Source organism: Aplysia californica, unplaced genomic scaffold (genome assembly GCF_000002075.1).
Source record: "Aplysia californica isolate F4 #8 unplaced genomic scaffold, AplCal3.0 scaffold00104, whole genome shotgun sequence".
Classification (NCBI taxonomy): Eukaryota; Metazoa; Mollusca; class Gastropoda; order Aplysiida; family Aplysiidae; genus Aplysia; species Aplysia californica.
The window spans coordinates 219,522-236,258 of NW_004797374.1; the positions used below are offsets into that span (position 1 = coordinate 219,522).

Below are 16,737 nucleotides of genomic sequence, written 5' to 3' on the forward strand. Positions count from 1 at the left end.
ATATAATATAATATAATGTATTTATGTATGTATTTACCTTAGTCGTGCTAATAGCTTCAGAATCAAAACACACATACGAGAGTATTACAATTCAGTACATTTATTTTTTCATTGGTCAAATATAAAAATCGTTTTGAGTTATCGGACTGAACAGCCTATGTTAAATTCAGTGAGGAAATAAAAACCCAAAAACGTTTTCTCAGCCGTGACTTTTTTTAAAACGGATTGAGTACTGTGCGCATTCTAAGACAATGGCTTGAGAGCAGTGGCCTTTATTCAAGAGAATGGTGAGAAGAACTATTTCCCATTTCATGGCTTGTGCTTTCTATAATAACATTTTCGAAATCACGTGCACTATCTACACTTTGCTTTAATCTGTTCAACAGCTTGGCGTGGAATGATGTCACAGCGTAGCAGGCCAAACCCTCCGATATCCATACCTTTTGACCGTGCTACTATTGTTATCTTATCAGGGTCCCCGAAACCAAATTGAGGGAAGCAAAAACTAGCTTCTATATTTTACTGAAAATAAAAAAATGTGTCTCTGAATGCAGAATTTATTTTTGATAAATATAATTATACTTACCTAAGCCAGAAAAAAACTATGAGTTCAGTTTCACCAATGTTTCACCACAGAGTATTGGTATGCATCCTGTACGGCTCTGCTTATCTGGGAGAGGGCTCGGGTTTGTTTCCAAGCGTTGCAGCAGCCAAGATCGCAGCAAGACGGATTTTCAAACTGACTGACGCTGTGCCAACCATAGATGCCTTCTCAACAGAAGGTGCACAACCTAAGGAGGTGATGGAGTTCTTGATTTCCTAGCTCGCAATGTTGGTTTTGGCGCTGATGTTGTTACTACTGTCCATTATTGCCTTATTCTTATTGTTTTTGAGCTACTGTCGTCTCTGTTTTTGTCGCTGTTTTTATTCTCCTCGTCACTACCATAGATACCAACAGCATCATTATGAGGTTAACTCTGCAGTTTTATCTCTAGTGTGCTTGTATTCGGTGGTTTTTTCGTCGCTTTTAACGATAATAAGTTATTTGTCTTTGTAAAGGTGATACCCCATCTATTTCTTTTTTTTCCATTACAAATAAACTGTAAGAATGATAGAATAATGATGAGTACAATTATTGTCGGAATGTTCGACGTTTGAAAACAGCTTTTGTCAATACTCCTAGAACACTTAAGAAGTGCATATTTTCAGAAGATAAGTAATCTTTTTACTGTCATGAAAATGACCAAGTGAAATAATTTTCGTGGAATTAGTTCTCAGAATGAATCGTAGAAATTTATGTTTTCGTCTCGGGAATTTTAATAAAGGAATAAGTAATTCTTCATTCCTTCCTTGGCATATTTATATCTTATTGAACACATGGAAAAGAATTAGTTAGTTAGCAAGTCTCTACCAAGGAACACATAATAGATCTATGTATGTTAGTATGTATTAGATATATGTATATTATAGCCTCAAGAACATCCCAACCGAAGTGAAATCCCAGTTCATCAACAGCATCATCATACCAACATTAACATACCAGTGCCAAGCATGGTCTCTAAACGAGACACAAGACAGAAAAATCAATGCATGCGAAACGAGGCGTCTCCGTCAAACCATCAACGTCACCAGAAGAGACCGCATGAGAAACGAAACCATACGTCTACAAACTGGAATGCCACTAGTAATAAAATTCATACAGCGTCAGAGAGTCAAGTGGTTTGGACATCTAACCAGAATGCCAAGAAACAACTAGTGGCAAGAGCTTACAGTATCCGAGAATCCATCTTCAAATCAAGAGGAAGACCAAGAAAGACCTGGCTGGATATGGTTAAAAAGGTCCTAGAACAAAATAACATATCTATCACAGACGCTACACACGTAGCACATGACCGAAACTTGCACCTCCCCTCGACATTCTAAGGATACTAGAGGAAGGAAAAAGTAAAAAGTAAAGTAAGCACATCTTTCATTTTGAAAAACAAGAAAGCTGCCTGTTTATCCTGGACAATAAAAGCACAGTTGTCTCATTGATATTATAATACTCTTCAATATCATATTCCTTGCCATATCGTTGCTCTGCAAAAAGAATTCAAATTAACTAAAACTTTCTTCCTCGTTCCACAGTTCGGCAGCAATATAGAGTTTAAAGGTGTCCACTTCTCCTATCCCACCCGGCCTAGCGTGCCAATCTTACAAGGACTAAACCTGACCGTGGAGCCCGGGCAGACAGTGGCCCTAGTTGGCGCCAGTGGGTGTGGTAAGAGCACTACCATCAGCCTCCTGGAGAGATTTTATGACCCAAAAGAGGGTAGACTGGTACGTTGAAAATGAAGCGTGAAAACCCATTTATTTTCTGCTTTATAATAATTATCCTTTCCCTCTACTCCAATCTCCTCATCCTTTCTCCGCCTGATTCTTTACCTTGCAAAAGGATTGCCAGGAAAATTGAACCCTACACATACATCACTAGAATCTGACATAGAGCTTTAGTACGGCCCATTGCCCCCACCCCCCCCACCCCCCCCCCAAAAAAAAAAAAAAAAATTAAAAAAAAATAAAAAATAAATAAATAAATAATTTTTTTAAAAATAAATTAATTAAAAAATGTAAATGAACAAAAAAATAAAAATAAATAGATAGCAAAAATAAATAAATAAATGATTTTAAAGATGGATGAGATGAAATTTTGAAAAAAAATGATCAGCAGAAAAGTAAAATAAGATAGAATAAAGTAAAACGAAATATAGTAAAATAAAATTAAATAAAAAGTTCAACTATGTTTATGACGTAGTAACGCTCAAGCTGCGGGAAGAAGATATAATAAATTTGATTCCACCTTGGGAAAACTTCTATTTTTATCTATGTCTTTCTGGTAGGATGTAGTTTCCCATTAGTTTAGGGTTGGCCTTATCGGGCAGGATAGATGTAGCCTTCCTCCTTAAGATTTAAATTGTGCCAATGTGGATGTTAAAAATTTAGGTTCCAAAAATGTTTCATTTCATTTTATTTTTCTTTGACCCAGCGGCCATCTGAGTTTGAGCACTTCGGCCCGAGGTTCAAAGAATCAGTCACCGTCTTTAGGCGACTTAATACTTCCTTTTTTTCTTGTTTCGTTTTTCCAGAAAACATAACAATTTGCACCATGTCAATACATTCTTACGTAACTAACATATGGGCACCAAAATCAGGACACGGGATAAAAAAGCCAGTATCTGTAAAGGCTGAAATAACTACTATGAACTGTAAAAAAACCCACAAAGGAAGAGTTGTTCTTACTTTTTTAGATAACAAAATATCTTTACCCGCTGGCCCATAAGCGTGTTATGAACATGCTCACAGTTCATATACCTGAGTCTGCATTAGTGCTTTTTGTCCTTGCTTTGCTTTTGTAGTACAGCGTTTACTTTTCTGGTTGTCATTGTCATTATACACTTTACAGATTCTCGGAGGTCATGATTCTAAATCCTTAAACATCCAGTGGCTTCGCAATCAGATCGGCATCGTGTTCCAGGAACCTACGCTTTTTGATCGGAGCATTGCAGAAAATATCGCCTACGGTGACAACACTCGCAAAGTGGGAATGGAAGAAATCATTCAAGCAGCAAAAAATGCCAACGTTCATTCCTTCATAGAGGCTCTCCCGCTGGTGAGTTGCTTTGTCATCACTTCAATACTGTATGTTAAGATCATAGACATTGTTCACCAGGGGAAGCAGCGTCGTACCTACCAGTCAGGACCAAAGTAGGATGAGTGGAACACGTCATCGTAACAGACAGGCGGAGATACATCTACTCAATAAAATAAATTCCCACTTAGAGATCTTCCACATACTCACAATTTTTTGTTTGTCACAGACACCGGTCCTCATCTAATATGTGTATGTGTGTGGGGGTGGCTCTCCAGTGACTGGACATGGGTGTTCTGCCCGAGGGAATGCAGAAATAGAAGGATTGACAGAGAGGGGGGGGGGGTGGATGAAGGAGAATGAGAGAGCGGGAGTATATATATATATATATATATATATATATATATATATATATATATATATATATATATATATATATATATATATATATATCAAGGAGCTTAGAACTAATGGAGCCTCCTCTCTCTCTTCGCGGCGCCACGAGCAGTTAGGACTGGACAGGACATGGACTTGGACTTGAGACTTGAAATTCTCGTGCCCATCAAGTAGTGTTTGAGACCAAGTATTTAGAACTGAGCAAGTCCAAGTCTTGCGTGGCCTAGCAAAATAGATCTATCCCTCAATCAAAAGATACAATTATTTTAACGCACAGTAGATCTACAAACTTTGAGTAAAGACTCAGTGAACCAATGTCTAAAGAAATGCTCAAAATTGGCATATTTCTTATCAATTTAGTGCCTTCAGTTTGATTGTTTGAATTCAAATACACCTACGACCCCCACTACTTGCTCGGACTTGCTCGTCCTAGGCGAATTGGTTGAGTCCGTTTCTTCGATAAGGGGTAGGCAGGCCTAGGCCCGGATAAGGCTTCAATGCCATCATTGCCATCCAAGGCTGAAGCAATTCCTGAGTTTATTAATACAACACAGAACAGAACAAAAAACAAACAAGCGAAGAAAAATAATATTTTTTTAAAAATCAAAAAAATCAACCGAATAAGTATCACAAAAATATTCCATACATCTCAACATTGATTCTAGGTGGTTGGTTGGAGAACAACAAAATAATGATAACGATAAAGGGAACTAATTGAATTTCGTTTTTTTTTTCATTCTAATTACTTCTTTGGTTTCATCATTCCACCAGCATGTTGTTCTGCCTTTGTTTCCACCTATTCTTTTGGTGCCACAACAGTTTTTTTAAAGTATTTCTGACAGGGATTTTTTAAATATTTGCCATTCGTCTTCTATGTCCTTGATCTGAGGTGACAGTTTGAAGAACTCTTTGGTAATGTCATCCTCGACTGCTTTCTTGATGTCTGGTTCTTCCAATTTTCTTAGGTTAGTCGTGGTTTTTCCCCTGTTTTTCTTTATTTGCTTTACGTTGTGGGTTGTGAGAGTAAGTATGACAGGTCTATGGTCCGTGTCGATGATGTAGTTTGGAACCGCTCTCGAATCTTTGGCTATATGTCTTTGTTTTCTGCGCATCAGGATGAAAATAATTTGTGAAGCATGGTTCAGGTCACTCCATTTGTACCAGGTCTTGATTTGGCTTTGCCTATGTTAGAAAAATGTGTTCGTAATCATCATGTCGTGCTCAGCGCATAGGTTTAGTATCATTTCTCCATTGCTGTTGCAGTCAGTATCTTTATCGCTGTGGGGTCCCAAGTACTCTTCCCCTGGGGTTCTTCTTCGTCCGACTCTGCCATTTAAATCTCCCAAGATAAACATATCTTCTTTGTTCTTGGTGGTGTTAATATGGTCACTCAGGTCTTGGAAATATGATTGTCTATCTTCCTCTGTATAGCTGTCGTTACAGGGAGCGTATGTTTGGATGTACCTAGTTGTTTTGCCACCCTCTATGAGTTTTATGCTCACTATTCTCTCTGAGATTTGGTTGATTGTATAGATTGTATCCATTTTGGCTGGATGTATGATGAAAGCTACACCATGTTTGGCTCTCTCATTTTCAGGTGTTCCGCTCCAGATCAGTAGGTAGCCTTTATGGGTCAGCTTGCTGTGGTTGCCTCTCTTCCTTTTGTCTGACAAGCCCAGATTTCTATTTTCTTTCTTTCCATGAAATCCACTATTTCTGGTTCTTTGTCTCCAAGTCCGCTGACATTCCATGTGCCTATTTTAATCGTTGTTCTAGCTCGCTGTCCGTTTACTTTTCAATCTCATTTTCCGTTTGAATCTGTCCGTGTTTTCTCCTTTGGTTATAAGGACGGATAATGGCAGGGAGAAAAAAAAATTCTGTGTATGATACGGACTGTTCAATTCTTTAAAAGTTTTATGTTATAATCTAGTTTAAAAATCAAAAAGATGTGTAAAATAAGAAGAAAACTTGTACGAGTAACATAAAATTATCAAACATGCCAAATTATAAAGATAATCTTTCAAGATGCTAAAATATTTAATTATAAGAAATGGATAAAAAAAATATACTTTTAAACTGAATTTAAGATATGATTGCATGATTCTAGGCGTGTGCCATAACTAACTTTATGTGTAAGGAATAGCAGACACAAAAGAGGGTCGATGCCAGCTTTATCAGATTGCTAAAAGTATGTCTTGGTCTATAAATAATAATATTATTGATTACAATCATTTTGTTTCCTGGTTTTCACCAAGTGGAGCGCGCAATGATTTCAAATATTTAAAAAAGAGATAACAGCACCTTTGGAGGTGTGATCGTATGCATGAGCGTGCATGACCTTTGAAGGTTTTTTTTTGTTCAGTAAAGTATGATATGGAGAGCAGCGTTTTTAGTCCCTTGTTACACTCTAGAGGGGGATAATTTATCTTAGTGATGACTCTTGTGTAGTAAAATTTGTTTTTTACTTTGTTTGGTTTATTTTTTAACAGCAGAATCTTAAGTGAACCGGAAATATTGATTGTGGGATCTTAGGTGAAGACTACAACAATAGAATTAAACCGAGTATAGTTCTATCTAACAAGACTCAAACTCTTATCCACCCCACCCTACCCTCTCTCCTCATCTGATATAGTTTGGTGTTTCTTTCATATAGATAATATTCACCTTTGTGTGTGCAAATTAGATGTTACTGTAGTCTAAATGTTGATATCTAGAGGCTCCATTAGAATATGAAATCAATACTCAACAACAATAAAGATGAATATTATCTTACTTGGATTTACTTGGATTTACTTGGATCCAGAGCTAGAATCATAGCAGGCGGCACATGTCCATAGCTGCTCATCTCTCCTTTCCAGCGTCCACCTCAGGGTCTTCCTGCTAATTGTCTCCATGAGGAGCTGGTTTGAGACACACCTGACCACTCCTCGGAGCAAACTTTTTTTCGCTGTGCCCCGCACACACTTTTCTTTTATTGTGCTGAGTGTGTGGGAGTCTGACTTCTCTTGGTTGTGAAGGCTCTCCTTGCATCTGGCGATCACCATTGGTGGGTGGAGCATGATTGGGTGCTGCTTTGCCGGCAAGTTCATCAGCACGCTCATTTCCGTGCACCCCGGCGTGACCAGGGCAGAACACCCATGTCCAGTCACTGGAGAGCCACCCAATATTATCGGTCCACTGCAGCATCATATCGGTTCTTACACTTAAATACAACACAGGTGCAAGGCATATTTACTAATTGACTTGCCTAATCTCAAGGACCTCGGAATAAAACCTTATTTCTTATCAAGATTTCAGTGCGTGAGTCGGGCATTCGGTAGCCCACAGTTCCGCCGCGAGAGAGGGCTTCTATCAGGCGTGCGGTGCCGCCCACAGAACATCCTCCATTACTTTTAATCTCCTTGATATATATATATGTGTATATATATATATATATATATATATATATTATATAACACAGAAAGAACGTAGAAAAGGCGAGAAGGAGGACCGAAGTGAGCGAGTAAGAACAGTGAAGGGGTGGGCGAGAGATGGGAGATCTAGAGAGGACCTGCACACCATTTGATCTCAGAAGTATTAGATTCTGAAGTGAAAAGAAAAAACAAGGAATTCGCCAACACACTATTTTAAAAAGTCAAATTTCCCACTGTGGAACGGGTGCGAAACATTTTGATTTTGTTTGGTACCTGAAACATAACTAAATTTTACTACCAAATTGTAACCCGTTGTTTCCATTTTTCAGACGCCCGTACTCTGCGCGGGTTGTCTCCTAAATGAGGTTCTATATTGAGGGGACAGTTTGGTGTAAACAAATTATTAATGTTTTCTCTAACTCTTCTCAGGGTTATGAGACAAACGTTGGAGGCCGAGGCACTCAGCTCAGTGGAGGTCAGAAACAGAGAGTGGCGATAGCAAGGGCGCTTGTTAGAAATCCCAAGATTCTTTTGTTGGACGAGGCCACGTCAGCCCTGGATACAGAAAGTGAAAAGGTAATTTTCGAGAAATGTTTGTAGTGTCTTTTATGCAAAGATCTATATAGATTTTCGCACCTCAAAAAGTGTAACTAACTGTGCATGAGTTTGAATGTCTCTACGCCTGTTTGTTAGTGTGTGATTGTTTCGGTATGTGCCTTTGTATGCTTATTCGTCATAATTAGCAAAATGAGTTGTTTCTGCATACTCTTTCGTTAATAGTAATTCCTCTCTTAACGTGGAAAAATACCAGTGTATAAGCCTATTATTACTAAAATTCCATTCATAATCCTGGTACAAAATATATCCTCAAAATAATAATTACAGTATATTCGATAGCATGAAAATTCAGGTACCGGTGTGCTCACCTATGCTTATGTACATGTGGGTGAGTAGCAGCTGTTGCACGGACGGAATGAGTGTCATAACAATATTTGTTATCGATTTTGTGGGTGCGTCGCAGTTCGTTTCAGACGCATGAAAACTACGTTCAGTTAACTTGTCATATAGGATACCCGTTTGTGGAGGTGGGTTGAAAGAGGTTCATATTCTTGCGGGGATCGGTTCTTTCCCTGCTCTCTAACTCTTGGCAAGGGGGAGGGTGTTTTGGCATTGCATCCCACTGTACATTATACTACAAGGTAGGAAAAATTCGCATTCAACCTGAAATCCTATCCCGTGATGTCCCTAATGCTATTTATTACCTTCTTCAGATCGTTCAAGAAGCTTTGGATAAAGCCCGACAAGGCCGCACATGCGTAACCATCGCTCACCGACTGTCCACGATCCAGAATGCTGACAAGATCATTGTCTTTGAGCAGGGTGTAGTGACTGAGGCAGGCACCCATGCTCAACTCATGGCCAACAAAGCGCAATATTACACACTTCAGTCAATGAATGCTGTGTAGTTCATTTCCGAGCTGAACAGAAAGTAATAGATGTTATGTAAAATATAGTCGACTCGCTGTACGGAATAAGGACACTTGACCAATTTCAAGGACATTACTGTTCTTGCAAGTTTAATATTGTATTTCTACCCCCCCCCCCCCCAAAAAAAAAATTATTTTAAAAAATGCAATATGCCAACCATGAGTTTCTAGGAGTGATTGTTTGGCATTTTCTGAGTAGAATACACAATGTACAGATAGAAGACGCAGAACGCTATTATTCCAACAGATGAACTGAACGTATGCAATAACGTGTTAGTTCTCCCAGGGGTGAAACAATACACCCATTGGTTGCTCTACTATCTCGTCTTTTCCCCAAAAGACAAGCAACTGTATTTGGAGTAATATGCCCAACGATCGGGAAAAACTGCTGTAGGTAAATTAGAACTATATTAGAAAACTGAATCTCGCTATCATTTTATCCAACAGACAGTGAATTCTCACTATGGTGAATTAGGTTTGAAAGTGGAAATGGAGCTTTTAAATGTTCATAATGTGACAAACTCTTGTCAACCAGAATTGGTCTCATTGGCTATAACAGAAGCCACAAGTCATTTTAATGCTTATTTCTTCTACCTCGCTGAAAAAAATTATTATGATCATTATTACAATCATTCTTCTTTTTCTTTCTTTTTACAATAATTATTCTCATGTTCTTAGATATAACAGTAGCGGCTCGTGGTTTATAGAACTGACCGGCCGTTATTCACGTCGACTATTCCTTTCCTTCACAACACACACACACACACACACACACACACACACACACACACACACACACACATACACACACACACACACACACACACACACACACACCACTGTAAACATTGTAATATACTGTGAAAGAGCTAAAATATGCGGTAGTGTCAAGAAACAATAATAATATTATGAATAACGTATGATGGAAGTTACTGAGATTAATAGAAACTGACTTGATCGGCACAGAAAAAACCACTACTAGGCCAGAAAACAAACTGAAAGTGAGAGGCAATAAACTGCTGGACCTGGCCTTCAGTACTTTACTCGTACTTTCTACATCCCCTCACAAAATATAGACGTGCACAGGACCCGTTAAATATATGTAATAAGAACTGTCCCGTATGATAACAAAAAGTTAATTGATACTGTATCGGTGACGCTGTCCCAAGCAGATCAAGTCTACAATCAGATAGTATACAAAGCTGGACAAAGTTAGCACAGAACAGTTTCCGATCATTATATCATCATTTTTTTTCTTCACCGCACTTCTTACTTCTCAGAACAGAACACTGTGTTGTAACAAAGTGGGGAAGTGTGTCAAATACTAATTATAGAACTTAGTGTCTAGCTGGGGTGACGGTGGAAAAAGGGAGGGAAGGGAGGGGGTAGGCCTGGCCCAGACTCTGACAGCCGAGTGCCTATCGCTCCTCGTTAAAATTCTCCTTATATATCTTCACTAGACAAATCCGCATTCCGCCGGCCAGACTCCTATGGGCCAGGTAAGTTATTAGAGGGGAGAAAACGATGAGTAAATGTCAAACAGGAACTATAGGTGGTTAGAAAGTCAATAAACAAAAAAGATTAGTGCCATGCTAACAATAAATGTTCTGATAGTAATTAGAGAAAGGCTGAATGATAAATACATGTTTTGCTGATAAAATAATACATGTGTCTGTACTGCTCAAGACAGTCTCAATCTTAATTTTGTAAGCTACAAAGAGGCCAATTTGGCAATTTAAGGGATGCCCTCTATTCCTTCTCAGGGCTGTCGATGGATTTGTCCATGGGACTGACGTCATCGCTAGGCCAAAGCTCGCCGTGTGTTTGGCCTCGTACGTAGTAGCCTACGAAGTTCCGCGAAGTGACGGCTTGATGGGAGGGGAGACGGTATAAAATTAGAAGCCGGCGCGATAACAAACGTGAAGGAATGAGGCTCTGTCGCGACAAATAAACAGCAGTGAATCCCACTTCTCTATTTGAGCGCCTTCAAATCGGCAAGGTGCTTTTTGAATGTTGATACATGTTTGTTTGGATTTACTTAAAACTGAATGAAAATCATCATCAGCAATAAATCTCCTGTCAACAGTCCAGCTGAAAAAAATCTGACCGGCACCGCCGGTCTTGCCCAGTTAACAAACCACCCCTGGATAATAAGTACAAACACCTAGACTAGGGCTGTACCCCGGTAGCAAACCCGCTCGTGCTCGCAAGCCCCTAGTTCAAGTCACAAGCCTCAAATCACTAGGTCAAATCATCAAATCAAATCAGCAGCATGATAAGTTGGGTCTCGCGCAAACTGTAACCTCCTTGGTCTAGTCTAAACTTCAAGTCCACAGCAACTAGCAATCCGTGAAGCCACTCGTGTCAGACGCCCTTATCATCCCCAGCCTGCTTGCAATCCGCGAAGCCACTTACATCAGAAAAAGAGAGAGGGGGAGAGTGAGAGGTCCCGCCCACAGTGTCACTGCGCGGCGTAGCTCTGTAATCTGCTCGATTAATCGAAGGCTTTGCAAAGCAGCGGACAGCCGCAAGTCTCAAATCCAGTCCTCACCCACAAGTCCCACGATTCACACAGTACTGATTTGCGCTAGGCCTAGTGAATTGTCCCAGGACAAGCTCGAAACATGACCTGCTGACTCGTGGCGCAGGACCGCTCGATGGCGGCAAGACCGCTCGATGTGTTCAAACAGCAGTACCGCTTGCTGTGTGAACTTTGAACCGTGGAGGAAGGGAGAGGCTAGGCTTCTTTTGGTGAAAAGAGAGACGTTATTTTTAACTTCCCGCCGTTGATCAGTTAAGCGAGTGGATAAGTGAGAGGTAGCGTGGTATTGTAGTAACAGAGACCTAGGTTTCTGGTAGTAATAAGAATAAGTAGACTTAGATTACCCTAGAATGGAAAACTCCAGGGGGCGTTGTGATTGGCTTTTGTATCATATGGATGTAACCTATTTTGTAGATGTGTTACACTCACACTGTCATAATATAGAACATTTAGGAGACCGGCTAAGCCTACTTCAACCCAATGTCAGGACCAACCTGGGCTGTGGGAACAACGCCTCAGCAGAAAGACGGAGGTTCTCAGCAAAAATTTCTCCCCATACGGGAATCGAACCGAGGTCTTTCGTGTGCGACGATGAAGTGCTTGGCTCGTGCACATTAAAAATAAACAGGCCTTAACATCGTAAGAATTGCCGATCCAATATTAATTTTTAAGTGCATTGAATAGAGCTTTTTGTTTTTTACAACCGAACTATGTAAAAAAACAAACGATCTTGCACTTTTGGTGCAAGCCTCTCAACTTAAATAACCAGAGAATCTTTTGAAAAATGTACTGAGCCCACAGCATCGAAGGTTCGCGGCGTCACGAACAGTACAGCAGGACTGTCCGCGATTCACAACTCACCGGAAGTTCCCCCCGGTAGCAAGCGGGAGGCCAAGCAAATCACAAGCCTGCTCGCAATCCTCTAGCGCGAGCCGTCCGCTGCTTTGCAAGCCTTCGATTAACCGAGAAGAATCCACCCCTAACCTAGACACGCCAAGAAAATGCTACAGGATACATTTTGCTGATTTTTCATCCGCGTTCAACACAATCCAACCCCACATAATAGTTTCAAAATAATTTATTTGAACGTAAACAAGAACATTATGGCTTGGATTCTTGAGTTCTTAACCAATCGACCTCAATATGTAAAATTAAATGGTGTGAAATCCGACCTAATATTCACAAACACCAGTGCGCCCCAAGGTTGTGTAATCTCCCCTGTCTTGTTTACGTGTTACTTTTGGATAACAAAAACATCAAACTAATAAAAATTTGCGCATGATTCCATTCTACAAGTACAAGGCCTCATAACAACAAATGAGAATGAATACAGGGACGCTATAAATGTATTTACAAATTAGTGTGATAATCACTTCTTTTAACTAAATGTAAAAATGACAAAGGAATTAAAGTGGGTGTTTGGCGGGTGCTCTGGTGTGGTTTGCTCCTTCTTTCCTATCAAACATCTATCGTCCTTATCTCCCGTCTTCTTTTTTGTTTGTTACTCTCTTGTAACACCTCTAATCTTCTGGCGCTCATATGACCCAATGCAGTTGCGAGCGCCATAAAACCTCTACTAAAACAGAAAACCAAAGGAATTAAAAATAGACTTATGAGTAAAAAAAAAAAAAGACCAGTTGCAACCACTATTTATTAAGATGAGAAGGAGGATGTGGAATATCTTGGAATATCTTGGAATAACAATTGATAACAAGTTAGACTGGCATCCCCAAGCTGCTCTTGTGCATAAAAAATACATCAAAGAATGTTCCTTTAAAGGAAATTAAGAAGTTTTTGGGTCGATAATAAGAGTATGTCCCTTGTATACCATTCTATGATTGAAAGTGGGCTAATATTTTGTATTTGCTGCTAGGCTTGGAATTGTAGGGTTAAGGATAAAGAAAAATTCCACATAACCATTAAGAAAGCCAGCAAGATCTCTGGATGTGATTTTACTAGAATTTATGAAATGTATAATACCACAAGTATAAAAAGAAGAAAGAAAAGCATTATAAACGACCCATCACACCCCCTTTCCACTCAAATTGTTAGATCACGCAGCGGAAGATAATATGTACCTCTAAAAACTAAGAAAGAAAGATATAAGAGAAAATTTTTACCATCTAGCTTAAGACTATTATCAGAATAAGCATCAATGTGTATGACTCTTTCGAGTATGTTTCTAATCAAATTCATGCATGTGGTTGAATGGCGCATCTGATGTGATATGTACATTTTGTCAGCTTTACTTCTTATATATTAACTTTCAATTAGAGTAGTATATAATTTGAATTTTTATCTATACCTGCACTTGTTTTTACGTCCTGTACAGCCAACAAAAATTTCCCTGTGGGATAATAAAGTATTATCTTATCTTATATTGTGCTTATTGTCATCATTATTATTATCATTATCATTATAATCATTATTATTATTATCATTAATGAGGTTTGGACTGTAGTCTTGAAAGAGAAAGTAGTATATCAGTTAGCAAACTGTCATTACACTTCGGAAAAAGACGTCCTTTTTTTCTCTTCTGGATTATTGATAATGTTGAAACTTGTTAGACCTGCAGAACAAAGTTGTACATTTACATATGAATGTATTTGATCTGTCTGCCGTCGGGTCTGATTTCCGTAAGCGTATAAAGTGCGTACATGTATAATGTCTGGAATATCAAAATCGAATACAATAATTTGGTCAAGAAGAGTGGTGTACCGACACAAAGCTTTTGTAAGTGCGATACATAAACATAATTCAACAAGGCCAATCTGCACGACCGGTTCAGGGCTACGAGTCCGACTTTTAACAAATGTGCTTATGATATACTCACCCTCAAACCTCGACCTCCACGTGATCAAGTTCCTGTACTTTATTAGTTCCCAAAGGGTATGTTGCTATAGACACTGGATTCACGGAAAAAGGGGGGAAAAGTGCACAGTTGAACCTCGAACCTATCTGGCATCCTTTTCTCAAAAGGAATGCTTGAAGTGCTTGTCACGATCAATATGCAACATCACTGGCCCAAGCTGAATGTTTCGTATGGTTATTGTTTATTTATTTATTTGTTTATTTGTTTTTCGTTTGTTTTACTCTCACCTTAATGCGACTGGGACTTTGAATTACCCTTCTTGATTTTGGCAGATAGAATCACACTATGCCATTTTGGCACTACGCAAAAACTCTGGTACGAGAGGTTGTAACCGTAGAGCAGACAAGGCACAAATTATAAGCCCAAGCTGAGGAGTTTTAAAGCTGGATATTTTGCAGGATTCTCAGCGGGAAAGAGAGCAGAACAGAATATGGTAAAGTAAATAATATGCAGAAGGGACAGTGGCATAATGTGAGTGTTCCCATGCAGACGGAGCAGTTGGCCTTCTCTTGATTGGACAGCGAGTCAATGACCTGCCCCTCCCCCACTAGCCGACAAGAAGAACAGAACCGAAAAAGAAAAAAAAGCAACATTACTGGAAAAGGTGTTGGAATAAATTTTCTCTCGACAAAGTATAAGTATTACTGGAGGGGAAATAAATGATATTAAAAGCTTGATTTTACTTTCCTTCTCTTTTTCTTCTTACAGCTGTATTTGCTTATTTGAAAAGTCCACAGCTGCATTTTAAATGCTGACCCCCCCCCCACACACACACACGCTTACAGTAACCGGACCGACGCCCATCGGATCAAATGTATTCATTTGTAAACGAGTGCAAGTCTACATTTTCAGTTGTAAACCAACCACGACGGTTGGCAATAGATCGTCATACTGGCCTGGTTGCTACGGTGTGGGGCAACGCCAGAGTATGGTGTTCTTCGCCCAGGCCCCCAAACTCAAGTTAGCTGCCAAGAAGTATGCCCTTAAATATGGATGACATTCTGATAACCTCCTGCACCTTGAAACTAATCTGATCGTCTTGTCTTTATCTTGTCATCAGATACGTTGTACCTAGGCGAGCGAGTGAGCCTGATGTTTGTGCAGCTCTTTCTCACTTAAAACAAACGTTTGCCCAAGCCAAACATCTGCTTTTTATCCTTTTTCTATCCTTTCCCTTTTCTTCGCCGTCTATCACCACATGCCCAGAAGCTTAACGATTTCCATATAAACTGCCTCGGGAGAATTCTTGGCATCAAATGGCAGGATAAAATATCAGACTGCGATGTTCCCAAAAGGGTAAATGCCAAGGGTCTATTTTCTAAGCTCAAAAGGACTCAACTTCAATGGGCTGACTATATCTTAAGAAGACCTGCTTCCAGAATCCCAAAGGCAGTATTCTATTCTGAACTGTCCCCAGGGAAGCGTAAGGTTTGCGCACAAAAAAGCGCTACAAGGACACCCCGAAAATGTCTCTGAAGGACTTCAACATAAATCCTTCGACATTGGAGGGTCTTGTGCATGACAGATCCAGCCGCAGAGCAGTAGTGACAGAAGGCAGTAAATCATATGAGGCTTCATGAATAAGAAATGCTGAAACCAAGAGAGAAGTCCGCAAGCTGCCCATTTACACAAATGAAAGTGGAGCCTTTAAATGTTAAATGCGGCAAACATTTCTCTGCCAGAATTAGTGTACTCGGCAAAAGGAGAAGCCACACATCATTGTGACTTTTAATTCTTCAAGTTCTTCTATTTCGCTGGAGAAATATTCTCCTTTGTGGATGTATTGGTCATCGTCAGACATTGATGGACGAGCTGTTATTAATACTAAGTAAACCAAAAGTCGTGGAAAGGGTGGGTTGAGATTTGTGGGAAAGAGATAGCAGTGTGTTGCGTGTATCCCTAAACACAATTTTTCTGTGCAAAACAAACATTAAAATTTCATCAGTTAAACACACGAGCAAACTTACGCGCTTAAGTATGAACAAAATCCCATCTCTACGTTCTTGTTTATCTCGATTGATATAATTTTTTAAAGAGAGAATGTGTAAAAGAAAGATATGTAAAACCGTATATTCTCGCCTAAAACACGTCCTCGCAGGCACAACTTTCACTCCAAAATCTGTCCATGATTGTAGGTGTCGCGTACAATTATACCAGGAGATTTTTTGACATTCTGGAAAGGCATGCGGAACACCAATCATTAGCCAGTTTACACTGTCACAAATAATTAGAGTGTCTTACCTTTAAGAACTCTTAGTTGTTCATAGAAACTTCAGAAATTTACTTTACAAGGTCTAATTCAAAATTGTCGTAGGGCGTTTCGTGCATCCCAGAGTGCATCCCAGAGAGCGTGTGAGCATGTGTGTGTGTGTGTGTGTGTGTGTGTGTGTGTGTGTGTG

The 16,737-nt window shown here is 39.5% G+C and overlaps 2 protein-coding genes across 2 annotated transcripts in view; both read left to right on the top strand.

Annotated features, from left to right (window-relative positions):
• LOC101863574 (ATP-dependent translocase ABCB1) overlaps positions 1 to 401 on the top strand; it is a gene marked incomplete in the record, with an annotated part of 82,729 nt that extends 82,328 nt beyond the window's left edge. Inside the window, 1 exon segment of the mRNA XM_013080880.2 lies at positions 387 to 401. Coding sequence (XP_012936334.2) covers positions 387 to 401 — 15 coding nt within the window.
• Positions 402 to 622: 221 nt separating this feature from the next.
• Positions 623 to 9,665, top strand: LOC118477471 (ATP-dependent translocase ABCB1-like). Its single transcript, XM_035968996.1, has 5 exons — positions 623 to 799; positions 2,128 to 2,319; positions 3,443 to 3,649; positions 7,867 to 8,013; positions 8,709 to 9,665. Exons 1-5 carry the CDS (start codon positions 623 to 625, stop codon positions 8,901 to 8,903), a joined length of 918 nt encoding a protein of 305 aa, XP_035824889.1. The 3' UTR covers positions 8,904 to 9,665.
• The last annotated feature ends 7,072 nt before the right edge of the window (positions 9,666 to 16,737 follow it).